We start from the raw sequence: 26603 nt of genomic DNA on the forward strand, positions 1-26603 counted from the left end.
AAAAAACAAAAGATAGAGTGTTTGTCACTTTACACCATCAGAAAAGTAGGAAACTCTCAGAACAATAGGAATACTCTAGTATCTTCAAACCTGAGGTTCATTTCTAATATTTATAGGAAAATTATTTTCCCATCATGATCTAATATACTGAAATGGGAGTAGATCAAAGCGCACTACTAACTGTTAGTGCAGGGCAGCAGGGTTCAAATGGATAATTAGTGCACTGCAAACTAGTGCAGGATAGATTTTCACTCCAGATTGCTGTGGACTAACTAAAACAATGAGGAGTCCGGTGGCACCTTAAAGACTAACAGATTTATTTGGGCATAAGCTTTCATGGGTAAAAAACCCACTTCTTCAGCCCAGACCAACGTGCAACATCCAGAGTGCCTTTTCCTGCTACCCTGGATCAACCTCACAGAGGACTTGGAGCAAGATTTTTCCCCACAGGAGGTGTTGGCAAGGCTGACGAGGACCAAAAACACCTGCTGAAGAAGCGAGACCCCGGCTGTTTGGTGCTTGCCACCGTCTTCAACAAATGCAATTAGTTCCGCAGTGCTCGTCCACAAAAAAGGTGAACAAGATGACCCCGGCAACTGGAGGCCCATCTCCCTCTGCTCCACCATCTACAAGCTGTATGCCAGCTCCCTCACAGCAAGGATCACAGACTGGTCAGTGTGAGGGGACATCGTTAGCCCAGTGGAGAAGGGTTTCACGTCCTGCCTGGGATGTTACTGAAGAAGTGGGTTTTTTACCCACGAAAGCTTATGCCCAAATAAATGTTAGTTTTTAAGGTGCCGCTGGACTCCTCGTTGTTTCTGTGGATACAGACTAACACGGCTACCCCCCGATACTGTGGACCAACTGTTCGTGTAGACAAGCCCAAACACTAAATTATATGAAGATCAGGTTGGATAAAAAGCAATGTTTTTTTAAATAAAAAAAACGGGGTTTTTTATTTAAATTGGATTTTCTTGATAAAATGTTTTTTGAGGAAAAAACCTATCAAAAATAGCTTTAATTCAGATATATCTTTGAGCTACAATGTCTCATCATGGAATAGGGATTACAAATTCTAATTCTATAGTAAGAGACAATATATTCATGTCATGTTTAAGAAAAAGTTTTGTAAATGAGTTCCAATAGTTCATGGATTAGGGACCCAATCTTTTCGGGTTACAGCGGCTTCTGTATATATTAATCTTTCTCTCTACCCAATGGGGCTCAGTCTAGAAGATAGCATCAGAGATGCTTAATTTTGCAGTTCTCAAACTGTGGATTTGTGTCTCCAGAGATAACATGCTTGTTAACAGAAAAAATGTTTTAAAATAAATAAATATTGTATAGAGGTGAAAAATAACAGACCTCAACCCTATTGTCCCTCTGCAAATTTGTGTACACAGAGTCAATCCCTTACCTCTCTCTAAAAGTGCAAAGATTCAAAAAGTTCAATGAATAGAAAAGATTGTTGGGGGTGGAATAGATCTGGACAAGGAGAAGAAGTCTGGAGATAAATGTGAGAAGGGAGGGACAGGCAGTAGAAACAAAAGTGAAACTGAGCAGCATACTCCAGAAGTCTTGAGGTCTTTCTGAGTGTAGCCTTCATTGGTTTGAGATCTACCATACCATTCTCTCACTAGAAGGGAAAACCTATAATGGCAGCAGGCCATAAAAGAGACCCCGTTCGGGAATATTTTAATGAAGTTCCTCTACCTGTGGGTAAGACAGGCATGTGTGCAAAATGCAAAGAGCGCAACAAAGAAATACAAGACCTGGTTGCCCGAATGAAACAGCATCATGAGAAGTGTTCCTTCTCAGGAGGAAGCTGTGTTGAAGATGATGAATGGAATGTCTGAACATGCAGGATCTTCAGGTTGGTAAACTTTTTTATTTCATACTTCTTTCTTAAGGACTGCCTGTCTTCCTTCTGACCTACTCTTGAATTCTCATGTTTGAGCAAAAAATATAGTTATTACTCTATAGTACTACCATTTTAGATGCAGTTGTGATAAAAAATAAATAGCTGAAATAGGCAGATCTTCCTTTTCCAATTTCATCTTTAAAGTAGTACTGAGTGTCAGTGAATGCAATGAGTAACACTAAATGAGCAGTATGGTAATAATAATTAAATAACTGCATTGACTTATTTTGTTTAGGAGAATCCATCCTCAACATACAGGATTCTGAAGACTATCCACCTTCAAGATCACCATAATTTTCTATAGTTTTAGAGTTATCTGCCAATGATAGTGTTTCAGTCACATCATGTATGTCACATAGCCACAGTATATCACCTGTAGCAATAAGAAAAAAAGTCTCCACCATCCAGAAACAACCATAGATAAGTTTGTGATAAGAACCAGCAGATTACAAAAAGAGGTAATTGATGAAATAATTGCCAGGTTTCTTTATGCAACACACTCTCCTTTCTGTTTGATTGAGAACCCACACTTCATTAATATGGTTCAGTCATTAAGACCAGGATACAGTCTACCCAACTGAGCAGATGTTGCAGGCAAATTGCTGGATAAAGGGTATGAAAGAGAAATTGAGCAGTGTGCAAAAAGGTCTAGAGGGTAAATATGTTAACCTGAGTCTTGATGGGTGGAGCTATGTCCACAATGATCCTATTGCACGTGCTTGTGTGACAACAGAAGAAGGGAATGTCTTCCTTACAGAAACAATCGATACATCAGGAAAGACGCACACAGCAGAATACTTACAAGTAGCAGCAGTAAAAGCTATAATAAAGTGTTATTATAATGTTTTATAATGTTGCATATATATTGCATATATATTGTCATTGTATAATGACAATGTTGCAAATGTATCCAAGATGAGAAGAAATTATTTAGAAGAAAGTCCCAAGCTAATAACATACGGTTGCAATGCTCATTTGATGTACCTCCTAGCCAAAGACTTCAGTGTTCCAGAAATAAAGGTTAATGTAGTTGAAATTGCAAAATACTTCCGTAACAACCGCTTTGCAGCAGCTGCTCTAAAAAAAAGTGGGAGGAACCAAGCTAACTCTCCCACAAGATGTGCGATGGAACTCAGTAGTGGACTGTTTTGAGCATTATATCAAGAAGTGGCCTAATCTGATGACAGTTTGTGAACAAAATAGATGGCACTGTCACAGCCAAAGTTCTCAACATTGGGCTTAAGAGAAATGTTGAACACATGCTGAGTACCCTGAAGCCTATTTCTGTAGCCTTGAACAAAATGCAGGGAAATAGCTGTTTTATTGCTGACGCTGCTGAAATTTGGAAGGAACTGACTGACATCTTAAAAAGAGAAATATGCAATGACAGAGTTAAATTCCAAGCATTAAAAAAAAAAACAAATGGGACAAGCATGATCTCCAGCTCATTTTCTTACAAATATACTCAGTGCCTGGTACCAGGGTCAAACCTTAATTGCTGAAGAAGAGGAGTTGGCTATGACATGGACATCCAGCAATCATCCCTCCATAATGCCAACTATAATAAACTTCAGAGCTAAGGGTGAACCATTCAAGAAGTATATGTCTGTGGATGATGTTTTAAAGAAAGTCACACCAGTGAACTGGTGGAAGTCATTTAAGCACTGGATTCAGAGACTGTTGAAGTGATAATCTCACTTTTAACAGCAGTAGCTTCTTCTGCTGGCGTAGACAGAATATTTTCTTCCTTTGGATTAATTCATTCCAAATTGAGAAATTGTTTGAGACCTGAAAAAGCAGGAAAGCTTGTTTTTCTTTTCCAGATTATGAACAAACAGGAAAATGAAGGTGAAGATGATTGAGTTAACTGCAGAAGCCAATATTTTAAGTTTCTCATGTTGACCTGGCTGACAGTCGATTTTATTTTTGTTTGTTTTTTTAAAATATTTCATTAAACTATTCTAGTTAAAAACAATTTTAACAAAAACAAACCTGATTTAAAAAAAACTTGAATGTTTAACTAAATTCAAAAATTCATATGCTTGTTTTGTTAAAATATTATATATTTGCTGTTGAAGAAAAAAATCCAGAATACATAGCATTGTTTTAGTTAAATAAAACAATTTAAATGTCTGTCTGGTGATGTTCTCCTTCAAATAGAATGGAAAGAAAATCCTCCAAATATTAATGATTAACCTGTTGAATTGGGGATATTTATGAAGTCACTGGGAGGTGAAGCATCTGCTTCAATTACCTTTGGTAAATGAAATAACCAAACAATCATTCATTTTCTGATATAGCTGTAAAACTAATCTGAAAAATTTTCAAAATAAATCACTTAAAAATTTATAGTGTGTAACTTCTAAAAATGAAACCTACATCTATCTCGGAGTTATTAAGGTTATGTATTAAGATTGTATATGTATTAAGGTTTACAAGAATGCACTTTTATGTAGAAATCTATGATTAAATCCAGTCTTCCTGACTAGTGATTTAAATCAAATCCACCCTGATGAAGATCAACATTCAAAACATTTTAATGCCATTATTAGAATACTTTAGCCACACTTGGAAAGATACTACTGTATCATGTAGCTGGTGTCTACACTGCTGCTACATTTGTCTAGAACGACCTAATCATAAGCGTCGTCATGTATCCATCCTCAGTCTACAGGAACAAGTGTCAGGATATTCACGCAATCTGATCAGTATAAACAAACATTTATTTTATAAAAGAAAACAGCTATACTGAGCAACAAGCAGGAACTAGAAGAGTCAGATTTTCTTTCAACTATTTTTAAAAAGAGTAATTATTTTCATATACTGAACTGGGATTTCATAATGCAGGGGTGGCCAACCTGTGGCTCCTGAGCCACATGCGGCTCTTCAGAAGTTAATACGCGGCTCCTTGTCTAGGCACCGACTCCAGGGTTGGAGCTACAGGCGCCAACTTTCCAGTGTGCTGGGGGGTGCTCAACCCCGGCTCTGCCACAGGCCCTGCCCCCACTCCACGCCTTCCTGCCCCCTCCCCGAGCCTGCCGTGCCCTCACTCCTCCCCCTCCCCCCCAGAGCCTCCTGCATGCCACAAAACAGCTGATTGGGAGGTGCGGGGAGGGAGGGGGAGGCGCTGATTGGCAGGGTTGCCAGTCGGCACTGGGAGCTGATGGGGGCTGCTGATGTATTTCTGTAGCTCTTTGGCAATGTACATTGGTAAATTCTGGCTCCTTCTCAGGCTCAGGTTGGCCACCCCTGTCATAGTGGCATAAAATTGTGACTTTTCCCCTCGCTCATTCCAATAAAAATATCAGTTTTTCAGTAAAAACACATTTCTTATGAAAAAACTGTTCGTCATTACAAATGTAAAGAGTTTGAAATACTCACTCCACACTTTTATTAACAAGACGCTCTGAGGTGTTTGTAATTAAAAACTGAAATCTAAGTTATTTCAAATATTGCCCTACAAGCAACTTCCATTTAATTTAAATTTTGAATTGAAATATTTTTAAATCTCATGTTCTAATTTTTGCACGAGAATATTTTAATTTTGCAAGACAAGACCTAACATAGGCTTCAGAGGCCATACTTGTTAATCAGAAGGAAAATCCTTGTTTTGTTATTTAAATCCTTTACTTGGCAACAAAGTATCCTTTAGTCAAAATGAAAACAGGTTATTTTTATAGTGTTATGGGTGTGTATGGTTTGACTTCATTTTACTACTGCTCCTGGAAATTCTACCGCTAACACACATTTTTCCCCTCAACCAAAAAGATTATAGCTCTGCAGGGATTTATTTACATCCATCTTAACACACATCAGCTTTTATCACAGACTGGGCCTCCGATTGTCACCACTTCATTCTCCTTGATCAATATTTAATCACTACACAGTTATATAGAAGCGAATGAAAAATTTCATCTCAAGGTAACACAACTTTAATATGAAAAACCATTAATTTACATTTCTGTGGTGCAGTAACTGGTTTTTATTTTAAAATCACCAAATTAAAAATATAATACAGAAATTAAAATTACTCAGTATGTTTTTTTTAAAATACAGCAACTTGTATAGATGCCATAAGCATAAGACACTAAAGCTTAGTGAGTGTCTCCAAACATCTCGTTGAGTAGTCCCATTTATTTCAATGGGATTGCTCAGATAAGGGTCTGAAAACTCAAGGTGATATTTTGTACTTTAGAAACCTTATATATTCTTAAAGAGGGCTTAATCATCATATAGCAAAATGTTTGGCTCAAATTTGGGTCTCTGCTAGGTAGCCTGCACTGGATATGAAAGGGATAGTTTGTTTTTCCCTTCTATATTTTCCTTGTTTTTCCAGGGGAAAAAGAAAATTTCAAGTACTTTTCCCAAATAAGGACATTCAGAAGATACTTCAGGTGAGAAGTAAACATTTCCGTTTTTCTTCATTCTAGGATTTCACTGAGAAGTTAGATTTAAGACGGGGAAACAATACTACTGATGGAGCTCCTGACACAACTAGTGGTCTCTGCAATCTCAGCTGACAAACATTAAATGATTCCATTGTAACAAACTATTCCTCTAATGATGAGGTATTCTGACTGTCTGCTTACTTTTATCATTTTAACAAGGGCTGAAATGTACCACATGGGAAGTTCATTATTTTAGTAAACTGAAGGGGGAAAAAGTTATATTTTTATGCACGTACTTTCTCCCTCTCACATACACAGAAGACAATGGCTCAGGAGGAGAACAATTTAAAATGTGCAGCCCAGAGGAAACAAAATTTATTGCTTCTTGTGTTCTATCAAGAAAAAATTTATAAAACAAAAAACCCTTCTGTCGTGAATACCAGTGTTACACAAGTGTTCACGTCACTCATGTTAGCAATGGTGGGAATTTTTTGTAAAATCACCTTAGACATGACTGATAGACTAGCCAGTCTCCATGGGGCTTCCCTCAATGACAAAGTTTACACTAGAAAATTGTGTATCCCTTTTCCAGCAATGGTAGAGCTGTACTAGAGACAGCAATGACATAATCATTAGTGTTCACAGGGCTCAGGAGGAAAAATGAAAATAAGGCAAATGAGTAAAATATCTCTCATGGATAGCTGACATGCAGCACGTATCCCATCTCAGGAGAAACTCCAACTGATGCCATTACGGCCCACCCTTCGCAAATATACTACTCTTGGGGGAAATTCTGCACCAATGCACGTGCGAAGAATTCATGTCCCCCGCAGATTTTTTTTCTCTGCAGAATATAGATTCTGCTGGAGAGTCACCGAAGTCACATTTTTCACGCACGAGGGACTGCTGTGGTGCCAAGGAGAGGGTAGCCAGCCGGAGAGGCTGCATTCCTCACAGCAGGGCCAGGTGAGGAGACACCAGGTGGTCAGAGTGGGGCACATGAGAGGGATCACAGACTGAAGTTCAGAAGGACTACTGGGAGAGACAGACTGGGGTGCAGGCTCAGGAGCTAGTGCAGTGACAACATTGAGCCAGGGGCTGAATGGAAGGGAGGGTGCAGGGACACACGGGGATGGGGGCAGATATGCCTGACTGAATGGGAGAGGCTAGAGGTCACCCCGGATCTGCATGGGGGAGGCTCCCCAACTTCCTAACCATCTCTCCCTCCCCCTGAAAAAAACCGACTCTGATCCATACTTCTCCCACCCACACCTAACAACCCTCCAGGTTCACTCCCAGCTACTTCCCTCTCCCTCAGCTCCTCCATTACCCCTGACCCCCCCAAGCCTTTGCACTTCGGAGGAGTAAGGAAATATGTTTCTGTATTGTAGTTTAAATGAATTATGCAAAGTTCTGTATTAAATATGCCTAGTAAGGAATCTATTTGTGAAATACACATTTTGTGAATGTTTTTGGTCTTTATTGCTACAGCCATACTTGCTGACAGGTATTTTGAAATAAATTACCAAAATAATTGAAACTGACATGATTACATTGTGTTACTTTGACAAATAAAATATGCAGTATTTTAAAATATTGTGTGCAGAATTTTGTTGGTACAGACTTCCCCCAAGAGTAATATATGAAATAAAGTGTGGAACAGTATTGTGCTGCATTTGCCAATAAGAGCTTTCTTAGTGGATCTTATTAAGATTATTGCATTATTATGGGCCAATCAACATTGATACATTTATTCCAGATTTAGGCCCCTATTGCACTAGCTCTCAAATTTGCTGAGCCTGGAACCCTCCCACTCCTTTACCAATATTTCCCAAAATTTTAGGACCTCTTGATCAAATATTTTTATTAATTCTAATCAAGGTGGGGTTCTTTACTTGGTTCAGTCCTACAGACCTACAGCAGTCCTAATAACTGTAAGTAACATATTTACAGAGGAAGTTCTTAAAAGCAGCTAAAAGTACAGAATAAGGTGACTCACACCCAAGCTCATCTGAAAAGTATCCTTTCCTTGAGTAATAAGGTCCACTAATCCATTGTACTGCATACTTCATCTTGCTTGCAGAACCAGAGCTGTCAGTCACTGGCAATCCCAAAGAATTCCCTGCCCCATTAGAGTTAATTCCAGGTGCAAAAGCTTCCAGGATAATTCCATCCTTCTTTCCTAAATAAGAGATTGTGTTAACTGAACTTTGGGGGGGGGGGGGGGGGCGGGAGATAAACAATGTTTTCCTATTGCACAGCAAAGGGATAATTTTCCCTAACAAAATAAACCTGAATCTTTGGATGTCAAGATCCATCTCTGACTCTGAATTACCCCTTTGTTTCCAGGGTGGCTGGATCTGTGGACCTCATTATTTGAAGAAAGGAAGTTTTCAGGTAAGTTTCAATGCATTTTTCTATGTCTCATTATACTGAGGTCCACAGATTTGTTACACTGAGATTTTCACAGAAGTGTGCTTCCAGGGTGGGAAGTAGGATAATCCTTTAAATATGGATATCCAAAACAAGGTGAGTTATATATCCTCTGTGTTCCCCTTATTAGAATATGACAGCAGGAAGATGATTTCTGCAGAAAAATAGAATTGGCTGAAGACTGAAGACCAATTTGGTGAATTGATGGCCACATGGACCTCCTAACTTCTCTCAACGTAGCGTACCATAGCACTTGCCCAGTGCTTCTAAAGAAATCTGAGAGATGGAAGAGCATTTCTTGACTCCTGTGATAAAAAATTAAGTTTACTGGGCAATGAAAGCTGACAAGACACCTGTGAGGATGACTTGTGTGAATAAAAAGTATAATAGTGGGCCTCAGAGAAAGCTCTGAACTTCAAAATCTCACCTGATAGGAAATAGTGGCTATTGGGAAGACTACTTTAATGGACTGGAAGTATGACACTTTCAGAACTACTCCAATTGAACGCTTACAGGAAGATTCAGAATGAGGTTCCAAAGTTTTGTTCTGGGACTGAATCATGGGAGTTGCCATAAGGAAGCATTTAATATCAGAATTTGTAGACAATTTAAGTTTCCTGAATCGGCGGAGAACATGATAGTGCTGAGACAACCTTTTAGCCTGGACACTCCAATACACCCATAATTCAGTATTCTGGGAGAAACACAAGACTTGTAACATGGTAGATAAACCACAGACTTTGCATCAGCTGCTAGAACTAAGTTCTGTTAGTTGGCTTCTTTCTAGGGTCGACAAGAGTAGAAATCACCTAATCCAAGTTTTGAACTTGTCTGGGGTGCAGAATAAGTCTTTGCTACAGCAGAGCTCGTCCATGAGGTAAAGGCTTTGGGAGGTTGAATGTTAGGTTAATCAGTCTTGAGAACCATAGTCTCTTTAGCCAGAATAGTTTAAACATTATCATTGCTGCTCTCTCCTTCCTGTCTTTGTATAGTCCGGGGGAGCAGTGGAAAGTTCTCTCAGACACAGGATCCATACAGGCCATATGAGGCTGCATTTCCCCTGGAAGCCTCAGCCTGCAATATCAGTAGGAAAGCCTTTTAACTGGGAGGCCTATTAACTGGAGGGAGACAACTGGGCCTGAGAGCCCATACAGCTCTTTCTGCTGTTGGCTGTGTCCAAAGCCCACTTCCACCCCTCACTTCATGGCCTGAGGCAAAGCAGAGAGCGAGGAGGAAGCTGAGCTCTGTAATCAAGGGCATGCTGGGGGCTCTAAGGACTCGCTACTAAGCCTGCCGATTTGTCTGACTCTTGATCCACTGGGTTCTGAAACAAGTGGGGCAGTAGCACAAACTCCCAAGTACTGCTCTGGGGATCTGTGGGGTTTGCAGTGGCCTCAGCATTTTTACACCTTTTGCCAGCTTTTCCAATCCTACTTGCCTCCTTTTCTGCCCTTTCTGCATGGGAGGCAGACTGAGGCAACCCCACCCATGCAGGACTTCCAAGACATCTTGCCCATCACAGCCAGACTCTCCAGTCATTCCTGGTTCTTATCCTACCCAGTGGGGGGCAGTGGCACTGGAGCCGTTTTTGTAGTGGGGGTGCTGAGATGCATCCCTCTTGCCCCGGTCTGCACCCCTCACCACCCCCTTGAGCTGGCGTCGGGAGCAGGGCTGTGGATCTGGGAGGTGGGGACATGGACACGGGTAAGGCAGAGGAGGCTGGGGCCACAGCTAGGAGTGGGTGCGGAGCTCCGGGCATGGGGCTGGCAGCCGGGACCCCACATGCGGGGCCAGCAGCGGAACCCCCGGGTGCTGGTAGCGGAGCCACCAGTGCCCCAGCAGCTGGACAGGACCCTGAGCTGGCAGCCAGGACCCCGCATGCAGGGCCGGCAGCCGAGCAGGACCCGCAGCTGAGCAGGACCTGGGGCCAGTGGCCAAGTGGGACCCAGGGCTGCCAGTGGAGCCCCTGGGCAGCAGCGAGGCCAGGAGCTGGGACCTCTTGCAGCAGGGACACAGGGCTGGCAGCTGGGACACCGGGTGCAAAGCCTGGGGGTGCTGCAGCACTCCCCGAACCTCTACTTCCTACGCCTACAGAGGTGAGTGGGCTGATGGAGAGAAAACCGCCATTTGCCCACAGATGGCCAAGATTTCTAATAAGTAAGGGGCTGGAGCAGGAGACAGCCTTTTCCTTATGCTTTTGGCTTCTGTGGCCTACCTCTTTCCCTGAAGCCTGCATGGGCATTAGCTACAGCAGCATCTGAGAAGGGGAAGCGAAGTTGAGGGGCGAAACTCCCCAAAAGGCATATGCAGCCCTAGGACATGACTGGGATTTCCATCAGAAAAGCTCTGCAGCAGGAAGCCCTGGCTGAGCCACCCGATGCTAAGGAGGTGGTGAAAACTGGCTGGAACTTCAGGTGGCAAAGCATTCCCTTGCTGCCAGTGACCAGCAGATCTAGTCCCCAAGCAGGCAGAAATACGCATTGTAACAGCTCTGTGACCTTCATGTGATGAAGAATAAATGGTTTTGTTCCTTTGATGTCAAACACAAAAACTCTCAACAAAAATACTATTGTAATATTTTCTCGTAGTTAGAAGAAAGAGAAACTGAGAAATAAAGACATCTGTCCAACTCAGAAAACTAATACATAAATTTGATTTTTGACCTTGTTTCTAACCAAACCTTGAAAATAATCACTATACAAGCCTTGCTCTTTATTTTTTCTAACTAGCAGAAATAGATCACCAGAAGCATCAGTTACTGAATTTAAATCAGCTTTGTAGTAACAAGAGAAAAATAAAATCATTCTTTTTGCTTTGCTGTTGTCATTCTAATTGATACCTTATATGTTAGGCTTTTCAGAGTCTTACTAATACCATTTTAAAAAGAACCTGTCTATCTGAGGAACTGTCTACCTGCCCTAAATTCTGTTGCTGTGGCAGCAATGAGTGACTTGTTTCGGATTTGATGACTGTCCTGTTCTGGAGTGTTGAAGAAAGCAGGGTCTTCTCCACTTGCTTTCCTTCTGGATATATGCCAGACCAACTCTGTACCATCATTCTGGTTGAGGCTCTCGCTCTCTCTCTCTCTTTTTTTTTTTTTTAAGTATTTGATGGGAGGCTGTTATTTCTTGTTTAATACAGTTGGAGGGAGATTATGAATTTATGTTTTGGCCCCGTTTAGTATCTTCTCTCTAATTGCACTCGGGCCAAATTCCTTTTTGTCTGCAATATTTATTGTATTATATACACGGAAGACTTTGGGCATGGAAAATCTTATATTTATTATTGACAATCTTTGTTAGCAGCAAACTCATTTGCCCTGGTCATGTGATTTTATCTGGTATGGACCGAGCCTGGAATTTGGAAAGTTCATTCCTCAATTCAGAAGATGTTTTATGCTACCTTGAATAAACAGACCTCTCTTTTTATACTTTTCAATACTATCCTTAGTTTACAAAATAGCTTTTATAAGATAACTATCTTAGATTCTATATTCTAATTTTCTATAATGCAAGGTGTTACATTTCCCATACTATTTTGCTGAAAGGCAGAAAGTTAATATTTCTTTTTCACACCAAATGTTTCCCTTCAACACTAAAAATAATGGTTATATGCAGCATGTGTCAGTTATGAGTATTAAAATCCCTAACTCTTTCATTTATTGTAGCTGACTTTGAAGTGCCAGATGCATAAATATTATCATCTCAAGTGTATATTTTTTCTTCCTACTGCTGTCCCAACAAAAGATACTTGCTTACATTTAAGTGAAAGTTGAAAGAAACATTGAGGTGTTCCCCCCCCCCCCAAGATACTAGACTATAAAACATCTTGGTTCCAAAAATTACAACAAAGAAAGTATACTTCTGAAGTAGGCTTTTCCCTGACACAAAATAGAGTCTGCTTTGGTGAAATGAACTGTTAGATTTGTTTTTAGAATACATTTTACTATTTTCTTTTTTAGAATACAAGATTTTAGTATGCTGCTAATTTCTATACCAAGTATAAATCCTTGAACTCAGTTACTTTCCTTCCAACTATTTCAACTATAAGAGTAGCAGTTTCCCTACCACAAACAAGCATATTAAAAAAGACATTTATTGTTAGCTAAACTCACAGTCTGCACAATCTCTACATACTGTACGAAATATTAACTTACCCAACGATTATGGAGCGCAGCCAACTTATTTGTATCCATAATATATGTGTTGAGTACTCATATACAGAACAGCCATTTATCAAAACTTTTTGCTATCCCACATACACTTTCATTAATGACAGCCTCTGTAATGGCAACAAAACTTTGAGCTGAACTGAGTAACTATAGTGATCTTCCCGAACTGCTGTCACAAAAAACATCCTTTGAATCTATGGAATTCGAAATGGTCTTCAAAAAACTTTACATCGCATATTAGAGTGTTTTCTTAGCTAAATGACAATGCACTTTCTGGTCAAATTATTAATACTTTGCCAGCCTCATCTAACCTTTGAGCTGGGTGGAAAGTGGCCAAGGTACACTGTCACTTTGCCACATTATGCTGCGAATGAATCAATGATGTATCAACCATTACATCACATCACATCAGTTATTACAACCAATTACATCTGTAAAATAAGCCATGCAAAGCAAGCAACCTATTGTTTGGTTAAAGACATAATATTTTTTCAGGCTAATGAAAATATTCATTTTTGCTGTCAACTAAGACAAAACAAATACTGACTGTGCTCTGTGAAGCTCTCTTGCCAAGATAATCATTTTCACAGCTCAAAACTGCTCATTAAATCAATTTTTGAAAAGTTAAATTATTAAATTAATTAATTAAATGAAATGAAATGATAGCTCCTATAAAAGTGATCAAATGAAGGGAGACAGTCATTCAATATTCATCCTGTTGTGCTCTTAAGTTTCAGGGGCAATATAGGTAGAAAGATGTTACAGCTCAGTATTTTAAATCAGATGCTCATTTTCAAAATGAACTTGTCTACTGGTAAAGGTGGAGGAAAGAACATGTTTGTGTTAAGTTTTCCTGGGCAAAAAACTGACAAGTGCACACTTTATAAGCATGGAAGAGTCCAGCATGTTGTTCCCATGCTTCCAAACTATTAAATGTTCCTCCCTCCAAGCAGTGAGCAAACAAAACATTAATAGCAGAACAACTCAAGCTCCCAGAGACCATAGAGACTTCTTGTTTAGAGTCAAAGATCTGTCACTGCACATGTACACAAATCAAGTGTTACTGTGTGCATAATGTGGACAACTTCCCCAGATTAAATTGACATTTTCCCCCCATTGCAGTAACACTGTGTTATGTAACTGAGCTAGGCGGACAAATAAAATTCCAACTTCCACTTTCTCTCCCCAGCAGAAAGGGCTGCTGGTCCACCCAGCACTTTCTGATAGCCTGACTGTAAAGTATGAAAAAAGAACAGGAGTACTTGTGGCACCTTAGAGACTAACAAATTTATTAGTTAGTCTCTAAGGTGCCACAAGTACTCCTGTTCTTTTTGCGGATACAGACTAACATGGCTGCTACTCTGAAAACTGTAAAGTATGAAGGCACCCTTGCTCATCCCTTTCACACATTCCAAGGCACCTACCTAATTATTCCCTTATTTCCTCCTGGCAATCTTGTATGTGTGCAGGTACTCCTCTGTGCACCCCCTATGCCTAAAGTCTCCTTTCAGAGCCAGTCTGCCTCTCCTTAAAACCCACTACTTCCCCAACTCAAAACTGGGTGACTGGGGGCATCAAAATGAATTAGCTGTTACCACTCAGGAAAGAGCTCTTGGAGTCATTGTGAATAGCTCTCAGAAAAGATCTGCTCAATGGAAGTAGAAGTCCAAAATGCTATCAAAGTTAAGAACCATTAGGGAAGGGATAGATAAGAAGACAGAAAATATAACACCATTATATAAATCCCTGGTACACTATCACCTTGAATACTGCATGCAGTTCTGGTTGCCCCATCTCAAAAAAAGATATTAGAATTACAAAATAACAGAGAAGGACAACAAAAATGATTAGGGGTGTAGAACAGCTTCTGTATGAGGAGAGATTAAAAAGACTGACTGTTCAGGTTAGAAAAGAGACTAATAAGGGGGGATATGATGGAGGTCTACAAAATTATGAATGGTGTGGAGAAAGTGAATAAGGAAGTGGTATTTTACCCCTTCACACAACACAAGAACCAGAAATCACCCAATGAAATTAAGCAGCAGGTTTAAAACAAACATAAGGAAATTCTTCTTCACACAATGCACAGGCAACCCGTGGAACTCAATGCCATGGGATGGTGTGAAAGCCAAAAGTATACCTGGGTTAAAAAACGAATTAGGTAAATTCCTGGAGGATAGGTCCATCAATGGCAATTAGCCAAGATGGTTAGGGATGTAACCCTATGCTCTGGGTGTCTCTAAGCCTCTGAATGCCAGATGCTGGGACTGGATGACAGGAGATGGATCTCTAGATAATAGCCCTGTTCTGTTCATTCCCTTGGAAGAATCTGGCATTAGCCACTGTCAGAAGACAGGATACCGTACTAGATGGACTGGTCTGACCCAGTATGGCCATTCTTATGTTCAAATCCTGCTAAATTAAGTAGTAACCAAACTGTTATTGTCAGTGATCTGCATGGAGTTAACTGGTGTGTTTCGGTTTAGTTTGTAGTGAACAAGTATATTCACATCACAAAGCGCCATATCCAGCATTCTTCTTGACAGCGTACATAAGAAGAGTTGAAAGGCTGAGTGGATGAAAAGGGGCATGGAGAATGCAGCACCCTCTTAAGCCCTACAGGAAGCTACTGCAGATCTGCATTGAGGAACAGTCGCAGGGGCTGAAAAGATAAGCTTGTGTTACCATTGCCCACTGTAAATCTGTTCCATGGACACCAGAATTCATTTTCTAGTGCCATCAATCCAGCAATCACCTCAAGCGCAAGAGTCATTTTTAAAAGGTAAAAGTCATCTTGCTAAGTCAATTTACTAGTTTTTTCAGGCTTTTAGAGACTATGAAATACACATTGTATCAGTTTCAGAAAATACGCTCTTGATCGTAGCTATTGTTCAGAGAGACAGGATGAAAAAATGGTATTAAGCCCATTAATGCTAACTCTGTAAGAACCATTACTGAGGCTGCAAATAGAAGGGGATTGCTTCCTATTCACAAAAGAAGGTTGTAATACAACAGATACTAAGTACCATAAATCATGTCATGACATGTTTGGTATTCTTTCTAATGCAGCTAAGACTCAGTAATTGAAAAGAGAGTAAAGAAGAAATATTGGCAGCAGATTTCCAGCACCTGGATGATGAGATTAGTCCAAAATAGTTGTGAAGGAATGTTCTGAGCATTAAGTATCTTCTGAAAAGATATAATTTCTTTATCAGATGAAGGTCTAAGACGCTTAAGAAGTGTCTAAAGCAACCCACAAATCCAAAGCATGATCTAGGCAAGTTAGAATTGGTTTACAGAAGGGCAGTCTCTCTTCAATATGGAATTAATGCTGCAGTTAGAAGAGCTGTCCCCAAAAGAAACAAATGAATGTGATGAGTTTGCCAACTTAACACTTTCACATGCATCCCCAACCTAGCAAAATGTTATGAAAAATTTGAGACAGCGCAACTTTCAAGTCAGTAGCAGCTGATGAAATTATTCAACACACTGTGCAAGTCTGAGAGAGATTAAAGTTTTAAAGGAATTTAAATTTCTCCAAGGGATCCAAAAAGTCCCAGAAATATTCCCTTACTCTAGGACGTCGGACCCCACCACCTGTACTTGTATCCTCATAACTCAGGTGACTGGTAAGATGACACATGTCCAACCTCAGAGCTGCTAGTTTAAATACAGCCCACATCAGAAGAGTATGTGTATAAGCATATTTTTTCTTTAAAAAATGATCTAACAAATTATATGATATTGCTCCCTTGGAGAACAATGGAGCTTTATTTTAAAGCTCCTTTGACAATCATGAGCACATAAAATACAGTCAGCACAGTTTTAGGATGTGTCTACACTAGTAATTTGTCCTATAATTTCCCACTGCTGCTGCTCGTGCTGCTGCTATCTGTTCAAGTCTACCAGTGGTGTCTCTATTATAAACAAGACAGAAGAGGCTGCAGGCATTTTAACAATTGTGTTCAGACCAAGTCTAGACACAAGGCTGGATATTAGTTGTGCAAGAGTGCCTAGGGGGCTCTGGTCTGTGACTGGGGCTCACTAGGCTGGATATTATGGCTATCAAGCAATTTAAAAAATTAATAGCGATTAATCGCACAGTTAAACAATAATATAATACTATTTATTTAAATATTTTTGGAAGTTTTCTACATTTTCAAATATATTGATTTCAATCACAAAACAGAATACAAAGTGTACAGTGCTCGCTTCATATTTATTTTTGATTACAAGTATTTGCACTATAAAAAAAGAAATAGAATTTTTCAAATCACCTCATACAAGTACTATAGTGCAAACTCTTTATCATGAAAGTTGAATTTACAAAATGTAGAATTACATTAAAAAAACCTGCATTCAAAAATAAAACAATATTAAACTTTAGAGCCTACAAGTCCACTCAGTCCTACTTCTTATAAAGCCAATCGCTCAGACAAACAAGTTCGTTTACATTTGCAGGAGATAATGCTGCCTGCTTCCTGTATACAACATCACCTGAAAGTGAGAACAGGCATTCTCATGGCACTGTTGTAGCCAGCATCACAAGATATTTATGTGCCAGATGCGCTAAAGATTCATATGTCCCTTTATGATTCAACCACCATTCCAGGGGACATGTGTCCATGCTGATGACGGGTTCTGCTTGATAACAATTCAAAGCAGTGCAGACCGACGCATATTCATTTTCATTATCTGAGTCAGATGCCAACAGCAGAAGATTGATTTTCTTTTTTGGTGGTTCGGGTTCTGTAGTTTCTGCATCGGAGTGTTGCTCTTTTAAGACTTCTGAAAGCATGCTCTGTCTACACCTCATTCCTCTCAGATTTTGGAAGGCACTTCAGATTCTTAAACCTTGGGTCAACTGCCGTAGCTATCTTTACAAATCTCACATTGGTACCTTCTTTGCGTTTTGTCAAATCTGCAGTGAAAGTGTTCTTAAAATGAACAACAAATGCTGGGTCATCATCCGAGACTGCTATAACATAAGATATATGGCAAAATGCAGGTAACACAGAGCAGGGGACATACAATTCCCCCCAGGGAATTCAGTCACAAATTTAATTAACACATTATTTTTTTAACGCGCATCATCAGCATGGAAGCATGTCCTCTGGAATGGTGGCTGAAGCATGAAGGGGCATATGAATATTTAGCATATTTGGCAAGTAAATACCTTGCAATGCCAGTTACAAAAGTGCCATGCGAACGGCCTGTTCTCACTTTCTGGTGACACTGTAACTAAGAAGAGGGCAGCATTAGCTGTGTAAACGTAAACAAACTTGTTTGTCTGAACGACTGGCTGAACAAGAAGTAGGACTGAGTGGACTTGTAAGCTCTAAAGTTTTACATTGTTTTGTGTTTAAGTGCAGATATGGAACAAACAAAAAAAATCTACATGTGTAAACTGCACTTCCACAACAGAGATTGCACTACACGACTTGTTTGAGGTGAATTGAAAAATATTTTTGTTTATCACTTTTACAGTGCAAATATTTGTAAGCAAAAATATACATTTTTATTTCAATTACAACACAGAACACAATAAATATGAAAATGTAGAACATCATCCAAAATATTTAATGTCAATTGGTATTCTGTTGTTCAACAGTACAATTAAAACTGTGATTAATCCCGATTAATTTTTTTAATCCCGATTAATTTTTGAGTTAATCACACGAGTTAACTGCGATTAATCGACAGCCTACTAGATATGATACAACACAATGAAAAGATGATCTTTGTTCCACAGAGTTTACAATCTAAGATGACAGAAGGCAAACAGAAGGATATAACAGACAGGGGGAGCAAAAGGAAACAATGATGTAATTAGTGCTTCCACTGTTGCTGCTACAGAGAGAAACAACAATGGGAAATTTCAGGGTGGTGGTGGGGAGTAAGCGCAGATAAGGGCAAAGCATTCAGTGTGGATAGGAAACACTTTCTGAATAATTATTAGCAGAAATCATGCCATAGACTAACCTCCTATAGCATGGCTTTAACATAGTTCTTAACACAACTGTAACTTTTTTTATTAATGCGAGATATAGATATAGATTAGTGCAAACCATATTACAGTAGAGTCTGGTCAGAGCAGTTCCTGAAATCTGGTTTCAAACACGAGTATTAAAGTGAACAGGACCACTAGATCAGAGCTGATGATGCAATCTCAAATTAATCAACAAAACTCTGAAAAAGGAAGATGACCTACTATAAACTGGAGTATTTGGGAGAGTAAGGACCTGAAATATTGAATGGTCAAAGAAAATACCTGAGTTTTCACCAATGCAAGGAATATTTATATACTTCTAAAAAAAACCACACAAACCCTGTCAATTCAGGAAAAAACAATGAAAACGTTTCTGTTTCTATCTGGGTTTACAAAACTCTCTTAAGGGGTGAGTCACCTAAAATTAGCCGATAATGCCTTAGCACAGGGGCTCTCAAACTGGGGGTCATGACCCCTCAGGGGCTCGTGAGGTTATTATGTAGGGGGTCGCGAGCTGTCAGCCTCCACCCCCAAAGCCCACTTCACCTCCAGCATTTATAATAGTGTTAAGTATATTTGAAAAGTGTTAATTTATAAGGGGGTCACACTCAGAGGCTTGCTGTGTGAAAGGGGTCACTACTACAGACATTTGAGAACCACTGCCTTAGAAGCTGACCGCAGCAGTCAAATCAGGCATCCTAACTCTATCTGAATCCTTCTAAGACTTCATATTTTACTTAGTATTATTATACCTGAAGTTCCTGTCATAGGTTTCTGCAAGTAACCTAGAATTAATTATGTAATATTTCATAAAGAAAAGGAGGGTATAGTCTTGCGTACATGGCACTGGACTGGACTCAGAAAACCTGGATTTAATTCCCAGTTCTGCCACATGCTTCCTGTATGACTGTGAACAAGTAACTTGATCTCTGTGTGTCTCAATTCCTCACCTGCAGCAGCAGCTCTGGCCTGAAAAGAAGGATCTGTAGCTTTCTCAAATTGCACCAGACTGAAAGGTGAAGAAGGGGCATTTGTGTTCTGCTATGCCTGCTCCCCCATACTCTAAGAAAACCTGGGAAAATTTGGGAGAAATTCACTTCAAACTAGACAGATAAGGACATGAAGTCTCTTCAAGTCTCCCCCTCCCTCTGCCTTCTCAGTCCGAAAAAGCCTGACAGCCAAGAAGATGTATGCAAGGAGAAATACCTCGAACATCAGGTTGGATGAATGACTGTTCATGTCTATCATGGGGAGGCTGGAGAGAACCCTCAGTATCAAGAAACAGCAGGGGAAGAAGCACATGGGCTCCCCGCCTCAAAGGGCAAGTCTAAACTGTAATTACACAACCAACGCTGGCCTGGGCCAGCAGAAGTGGGCTCACGGGGCTCAGGCTCGCAGCGCTGTTTAATTGTACTGTAGATGTTCCAGCTCCACCTGCAATCCAAGTTCTGGGACCCTCCCACCACAAAGAGTCCTAAAGCCTGAGCTCCAGCCCAAGCCCAAATATCTACGGCGCAATAAATGACCCCTTAGCCAAAGCCCTGCAAACCTGAGTAGCTGTCATGGGCTAGCCCCAGGTTTTTAACTGTTGTGTAGACATGCCCCAAGAAATAAGGGAAAACCCTTCCTGAAGATGGAATAGAGCTGAGTGAATGGAGGTTAGAGAGAATGTTACTGCAGGAGAGCACAGCAAAATAGTTATTGTTAAACTGGCCTTGATAGCAGAGATCCCCCACTTCCCCACTATTTACTCACCCTGACCTTCTCTGTTATAGAAAGTGAGGATCAGTAAAAACCATGAGTCTATCTGCACTTCAAACAGTCTAATACAGTGTACTTACCTGTCCTAAACTATGCCCATAAGGCACAGATGCTAATTAGAAGGAACAGATCCATGACTGAGATAACAGAAATGAGATTCCTGCAGTAGCTTAGTGGTTTTGATGGATTCACAGAACTGAGGCACATAAGCCAAATAAATGTTCAAATACATAAATAGAAATATGCATGGAAAAAGAGAAAGGCTGCCACAACGAGCTACACACATTGTTGTTCCCACGGGTGCTGGAAAACTGCAGGAGGGGAAATTGGTTACAATTATCAGGAATTCTTCCAGTACCTCACATGCCATAAAACTGATACATTTATAAAAATAGGAAATGCCAACTATGGGCTTAAGCTGACAGGCAGCTCAGCAATGAGAAAGAGGGAAAGAAGACGTGCATGTGCTGTGTCTCTGGAGATGCAAGGCCAGTCTCCTTAGCCTGATCTGATCTACAGAAAGCAGTGTTACTGCAATACTTACAAGGAGTGCAGCGTGTCTGTGTGAGACAGTACGGCACCCAAAGTGCAACTTCCAACATTGGAACCACAGTGCAATTCTGTAACACAGATTAGGCTTCCATGAAATCCCTTGCATAGGGATCAGTGTTTGTAGCAGCTAAACAAAGAGGACCTATGTGCTCATCCTCCAGGCGGGAGGCAAGGTGCTACGCCAAGTACAGGTAGTGTAATGGGAGGAGCCTGGTTTGGAGAAAGCGTGGTCAAAGCACTAATACTAGATAAAGGGGAAGAGTAGGTCCAAGACAGATAATATTTGTTTGTTTTTTTAGGGCACTGGCTCCAATTAACATTTTTTCTGAAATGTAAGTGCTAAAATTATTACGAATGGCAATGATCCAAAAATCTTTCAGGGTAACACCTCACTTAAGCAAGCACCCAACTAGAAAGAAAGAGTTCCTACATTTGCTGCTGCTGCTTAGTTAGAGATGGTTTTCTGTAAGCTTGAGTGACCAAAAGTAAGAGTACATCAGTTTACATTGCTAAGATCATCATCATAACAATAAAGGAGAGAAACAACTTAAAAAAAAAAAAAAAAAGCTTAGTTTCTGAATAAGCCACTATCAATTACAAGACCACCTAAAAAGCTCTGGGATTAGTGATTTTATTCCCACACCCTCTACATGCTGCTGTTAGTAGCTCACCCTTAGTTCCAAGTCTGGTCTTTTAAAAATATACTGTGTGGTAGCTGTCATTCTACCAGACTGTACTAATTACAATATCTAATAACCACAAGATTTTTCAAAAATCATTTGTAATATTCAACGAATGATTCATTCAACGTCATTTCAAAACATAGTAAGTATGATATAAAGTCCTAGATGCCTAACTAGAAGGCCAATGCTGCAAGTAGTCAGCGCCCTCTCTTCAGCTGATATCAGTTAAGAAGTGAGGTTGCAGAGCACCCTACAGAATCAAGCCCTAGGAAAGTGAAGTTATAAAGTGGAGGTTAACAGAGCATACATCAGTCTTACTGTCTATCATAAAGCAGTATTTGACTGTACCTTCAATGGTTTTAGAGAAAAGTTTAGGGAATGTCATACCATCTTTTAATTTACATATTATAAAAACGATTCTTAATTAATGGGATTTCATATCTCCCTGAACAGAATGCTGTACACCCAAACCACCACTGACACCTGCTTATTGGAGAATAAATATGTGCTAGTTTCTTTTTCTTCCAGAAAGATTCAAAAATTATTACTTTGTATACTAAACCATATAGTATGAGATTTCACAATATACTGTATTTGTCCTTCCAAATAGTTATATAATAGAAGTAGTTTCCACCTTGACTGTGGTTCTTAAATCTCTGGAGTACTAGGTTCCAGTTCTGGGTCAGGTTTCAAGCAAAAACGTGTTTGATGTTTTCATTCTGGCTGTTAGGGGATTTTGTTCAGCTCTCACACAAAAATAAATAAAATAAAATAAATTGCCATTACTCTGTGTGACAGTCTCTGCTCAACAGCAGCCCAGGACTGGAATACCACTGCTCTGGCCAGTTAGGAGTGTAGTTCATTGGTAGAGCTGTATAGGGAAGCCAACGCCACTTAAACCCTCAAAGAATAGGCACCTAAATTCACACACATACATACGCTCACACATATAAAGACAACTTTCACAGAATATATAAAATCCTCAACAAGGCTAGGTCATACTTAAAATAAAATGACATCAGCATCTCTTATTGCTGAAACTAAAAGCCATTGTATTATTTTGTTACAGTTGCAACAACAACAACAGAATACAAGCAAAATGTTGTTCATTAGCTTCATACTTTCTAAAATCTGTTCAAAATAAAATATAGACATTAGGACAGTTACCAGGAGATGTTTTTTCCTAACACTGTAATAACTTTGTGTCTAGCAATGATAATTTTTGGTTGCTGCTTAAAGATATTTGCTGAATGCTGATGAAAAGAATAGCTATGAAAATCTGCTATACAGCAGTGATTAAAGGAAACACATTTGAAACAAAGTGGGGGTCTTATAACCAGGTTCTACAAGGCAAAGAAAGCATCCTCTTCCTTCTTTTAGTATTAGCAATCCCAATTACTCTGAGAAACGCTGTTAGTTGTCCTCATGCTGTAAAGTCAAAGTGCAGGCATCCAATTTCCAGTAGCCTGAGGCCCTGTATACTCAAACCACACCCCAAGGCAAGGTACCATGGTGTAATGTTACAAGCATGGTGTAATGTTGCCACATACTTTAGCTAAGTTAAAGTATGCAATCCTTCTTGCCTAAGGTACAGATTTAAATGCTTGGGTTGAAATTGTTGCTATACCTCAAAATAAAGCAAACAGGAAACCACCCTTCAAAAAGAAGATACTGACTCTTTTCACTGGGCCAGGTCCATATTGGGAAGTATGGTTGGCACCTGACCAAAAGGATCAATGGGGAAAGAAGATACTTTCATATCTGGGGAGGGGGGCTTTGTTTGTGCATTCTCTTGGGAAGCAGAGAAGCACCAAGTCAGAAAACTCCTTCTCCTATAAACCATCCTAAAGTGAGTCTGTATATTGCAAAAAGAGTAAGTAAATAAGGCAGAGCGCATTAGATTACCTTTTGCTTTTAACTTGTGAATTTTCCCTGTGCTAAGAGGGAGGTTTATCCCTGTTTTTTGTAACTTTAAAGTTTTGCCTAGAGGGCAATCCTCTGTGTTTTGAATCTGATTACCCTGTAAAGTTACGTTCCATCCTGATTTTACAGAGGTGCTTCTTTTACTTTTATTTTCTTTATAATAAAGTTCTGTTTTTTTAAGAATCTGGTTTACCTATTTGGTTGGTATATTATTCTCAAGGAAAAGGGTGTAGGTCTTGGGGGGATATTTTGGGGGAATAGGAATTCCAAGTGGTCCTTTCCCTGATTCTTTGTCTAAATCACTTGGGGGTGGCAGCGTACCGTCCAAGGACAAAGGATTTGTGCCTTGGGGAAGTTTTTAACCTAAGCTGGTAGAAATAAGTTTAGGGAGCTTTCCTGAAGGCCCCACATCTGTACCTTAGAGTTCAGAGTGGGGAGGGAACCCTGACATCAGTAGTTCTCAACAGGTGTCTGGGGGATCCACGAGCAGGTTTTGGGGGGCCTCCAAGCACCGCCAGCATTAGACTTGTTGGGGCCCAGGATAGAAAGCTGAAGCCCCACTGTATAGAGCTGAATCCAAACCCGCCACCTGGGGCTGAAGCTGAAGCCTGAGCAACTTAGCTTTGCAGGGCCCCTGTGGTGTGGAGCCCAGGCAACTATTTGGCTTGCTACCCCCTAACGCCAGCTCTGGCTTTTATATAAACCAGTTATTGTGGCACGGGAAGGGGGGGACAGGCGTGGAGTTTTTATAGAAAAGGGTTGAGAACCCTTGTACTAGATGGCCTAAGACTCCTGCTTATGTTAATTCCACCCACTCCTGCTCCTGATGCCACCCACGTTGTCTAGCTTTCCTGTATCCAGCCAGGTGCCTGTCTGATAAGAAACAGGAAGTGCCACTGAGCCCCACCAAAATCTCAGCAATCACAATATATTACAAATGGCCACTGAGTCATCAGCTTGCTCTGTTCCACAGAGGCACCCCTGACTCCCTGATCCTCAGGCCAGGGGCGGGCAGATCAGAGGCAAGCTATTCCTTCCACCGCTGAACAAATGAAAGACGCTGCAGATTCTTTGCAGATCTGCAAGAAAGGGGACAGATCTAGATTCACACACAATGAAGCTTCTTACCAGCAACAATGCTGCATTCAGTAAGTTGCCCTCCCAGGTCGGAAGGGTGAAAAAACCCGTCACAATTAAAGGGCAACAGCGATTTGCTCAATTACCATCTATGGCAATGCTCCGTACGGATCTCTGCGAGGGACGTGTGACTCACTGCCTAGTAACATATCTTGTCACCATAAGTAATTCCCTTTACTCTGACTCGCCTTCCCTCGCTCCCTCCCCAAAGCCACAGACCTTGCAGATAACGGGGACCAACTTACTGAGGTGTAGTTTGTTTTCTGGCTCTGGTTTCGTACCTCCTGTTCCTGAAACTGTAACCCTGCCAGGTGTCTCTCCAAAGCCTCCCAGTCCATAGTCGGGAGCGGGGGCTCCTGCTCTTTCAGCCACGTGCCCCCCGCGGAGCTGTCCAAGGGGTGCCCGGGGGCGACCCCCCCTCCACCGCGGAGCCTCCCCACAGCCGGCTGGGCTTTCTGGAGATGGGCTTTGCGCCCGCCCGCCCCGCGGTGCCCCGTCCTGCGGCCGGCGGGCACCACGTTGCCGTTCTGCCGGAGGTCCTGGGGCGGGAGCGGGCGGTGGGGCGGGGGGTTGCCGTTGGGGGCGGGGGGCGGCATGGTGGGGTTGGCGCCGCTGGTGCTTCTCACATCCTCCAGCTCCTCCGCCAAACTCCTTCGCTTGGCAGCCGTGGCATCGCAGCCGGCGGTGCAGAGCCGGTCCTCCTCCCACGCGGCAGTGCCCTTCCTTCCGTACCCCAGGTAACCCTCCTCCTCCTCCGAGTCCTCCAGGGCCGCCAAGTCCAGGCTGCTGGGGGAGGGGGAGGATTTGCACTCCGAGCAAGGGGTGACTTTGCTGGAGCCGGACTCGGAGCTGGAGCGGCTGCTGCACGCGTCGCTTCCTAAATCCATCCCATCCTCGCGGTAATCCTGAGGGGGAGAGAAGGAAACACGCAGCGGATTAGAGAGCAGGAACCAGCCGCCTCCTGTCTGGCCGCCGCCCGCGGGAAGCGCATCGCCTGCGGGCACAGAAAGCCCGGCCACGGCTGTGCCCCCCCAGCGAGCGCCGCGTCCCGATTTGCACCGGGGGCGGGGGGCTGCTCTGGGGGCTCTCGCCTCGCCCCCTCCCCAGGCCAGGGGCTTCCCCGACTCTCCCAAAGTTTCCTGCCGCCTCCCCCGCGCTCCGGCCAGGGGAAGCATCTGCGCCCGCTTTGGGGGAGCGGATCTCCGGACCCGGCGCGCTCACCCCCAGGCAGAGGAGGGGCAGACGCCTTCGCTAGGGCTCCATGGTGTGGTCAGGAGGCGGCTGGCCCCATAGCGCGGCGGCTGCAACTTCCCGGCTGCCGCGTCCAGCTGCTGAGCCGGGGGCCCGCCGGCAGCGCAGCGCAGCCAAACGGGGGGTGCGGGAGGGAGCTCGGCCGGCAGCCGTGGCATGAAGTCCCGTCCCCACGCTGCCGGCGTAAGAAGCAACGGGGAGGCTGGTGCTCACACCGCCCCCTGCGGTACAGCTGGGCAAGACGCAGAGCTGCAGCTCATGCGGGGACTGGGGAGGGGGAGCCCCTGTAGAATGGCTGTTTCTCTTTTTACTGCCCCTTCCCAGGCAGAGCCCGTGAGGGCTGCACCCTCTCCCCTCTAACGCTGTGCCCACGAGAGCCTGGCCCGCCAACAAT

The 26603-nt window shown here is 41.9% G+C and overlaps 1 protein-coding gene across 3 annotated transcripts in view; it reads right to left on the reverse strand.

Moving 5' to 3' along the window:
• SCHIP1 (schwannomin interacting protein 1) overlaps positions 1–26399 on the reverse strand; it is a 114805-nt gene extending 88406 nt beyond the window's left edge. Inside the window, exons 1-2 of one of the 3 annotated variants that reach the window (XM_073359539.1) lie at positions 26180–26399; positions 25204–25863 (exon numbers count right to left, since the gene is read on the reverse strand). In XM_073359539.1, the coding sequence (XP_073215640.1) occupies positions 25204–25845 (642 nt within the window). In that variant the 5' untranslated portion in view covers positions 25846–25863; positions 26180–26399. Of the gene's footprint in view, positions 1–12898; positions 13125–25203; positions 25864–26179 lie in introns of those variants that run through there. The other 2 variants (XM_073359540.1, XM_073359541.1) reach the window with 2 other exon arrangements.
• Positions 26400–26603: the final 204 nt, after the last annotated feature.

This window comes from Lepidochelys kempii, chromosome 9 (assembly GCF_965140265.1).
Source record: "Lepidochelys kempii isolate rLepKem1 chromosome 9, rLepKem1.hap2, whole genome shotgun sequence".
NCBI lineage: Eukaryota > Metazoa > Chordata > Testudines > Cheloniidae > Lepidochelys > Lepidochelys kempii.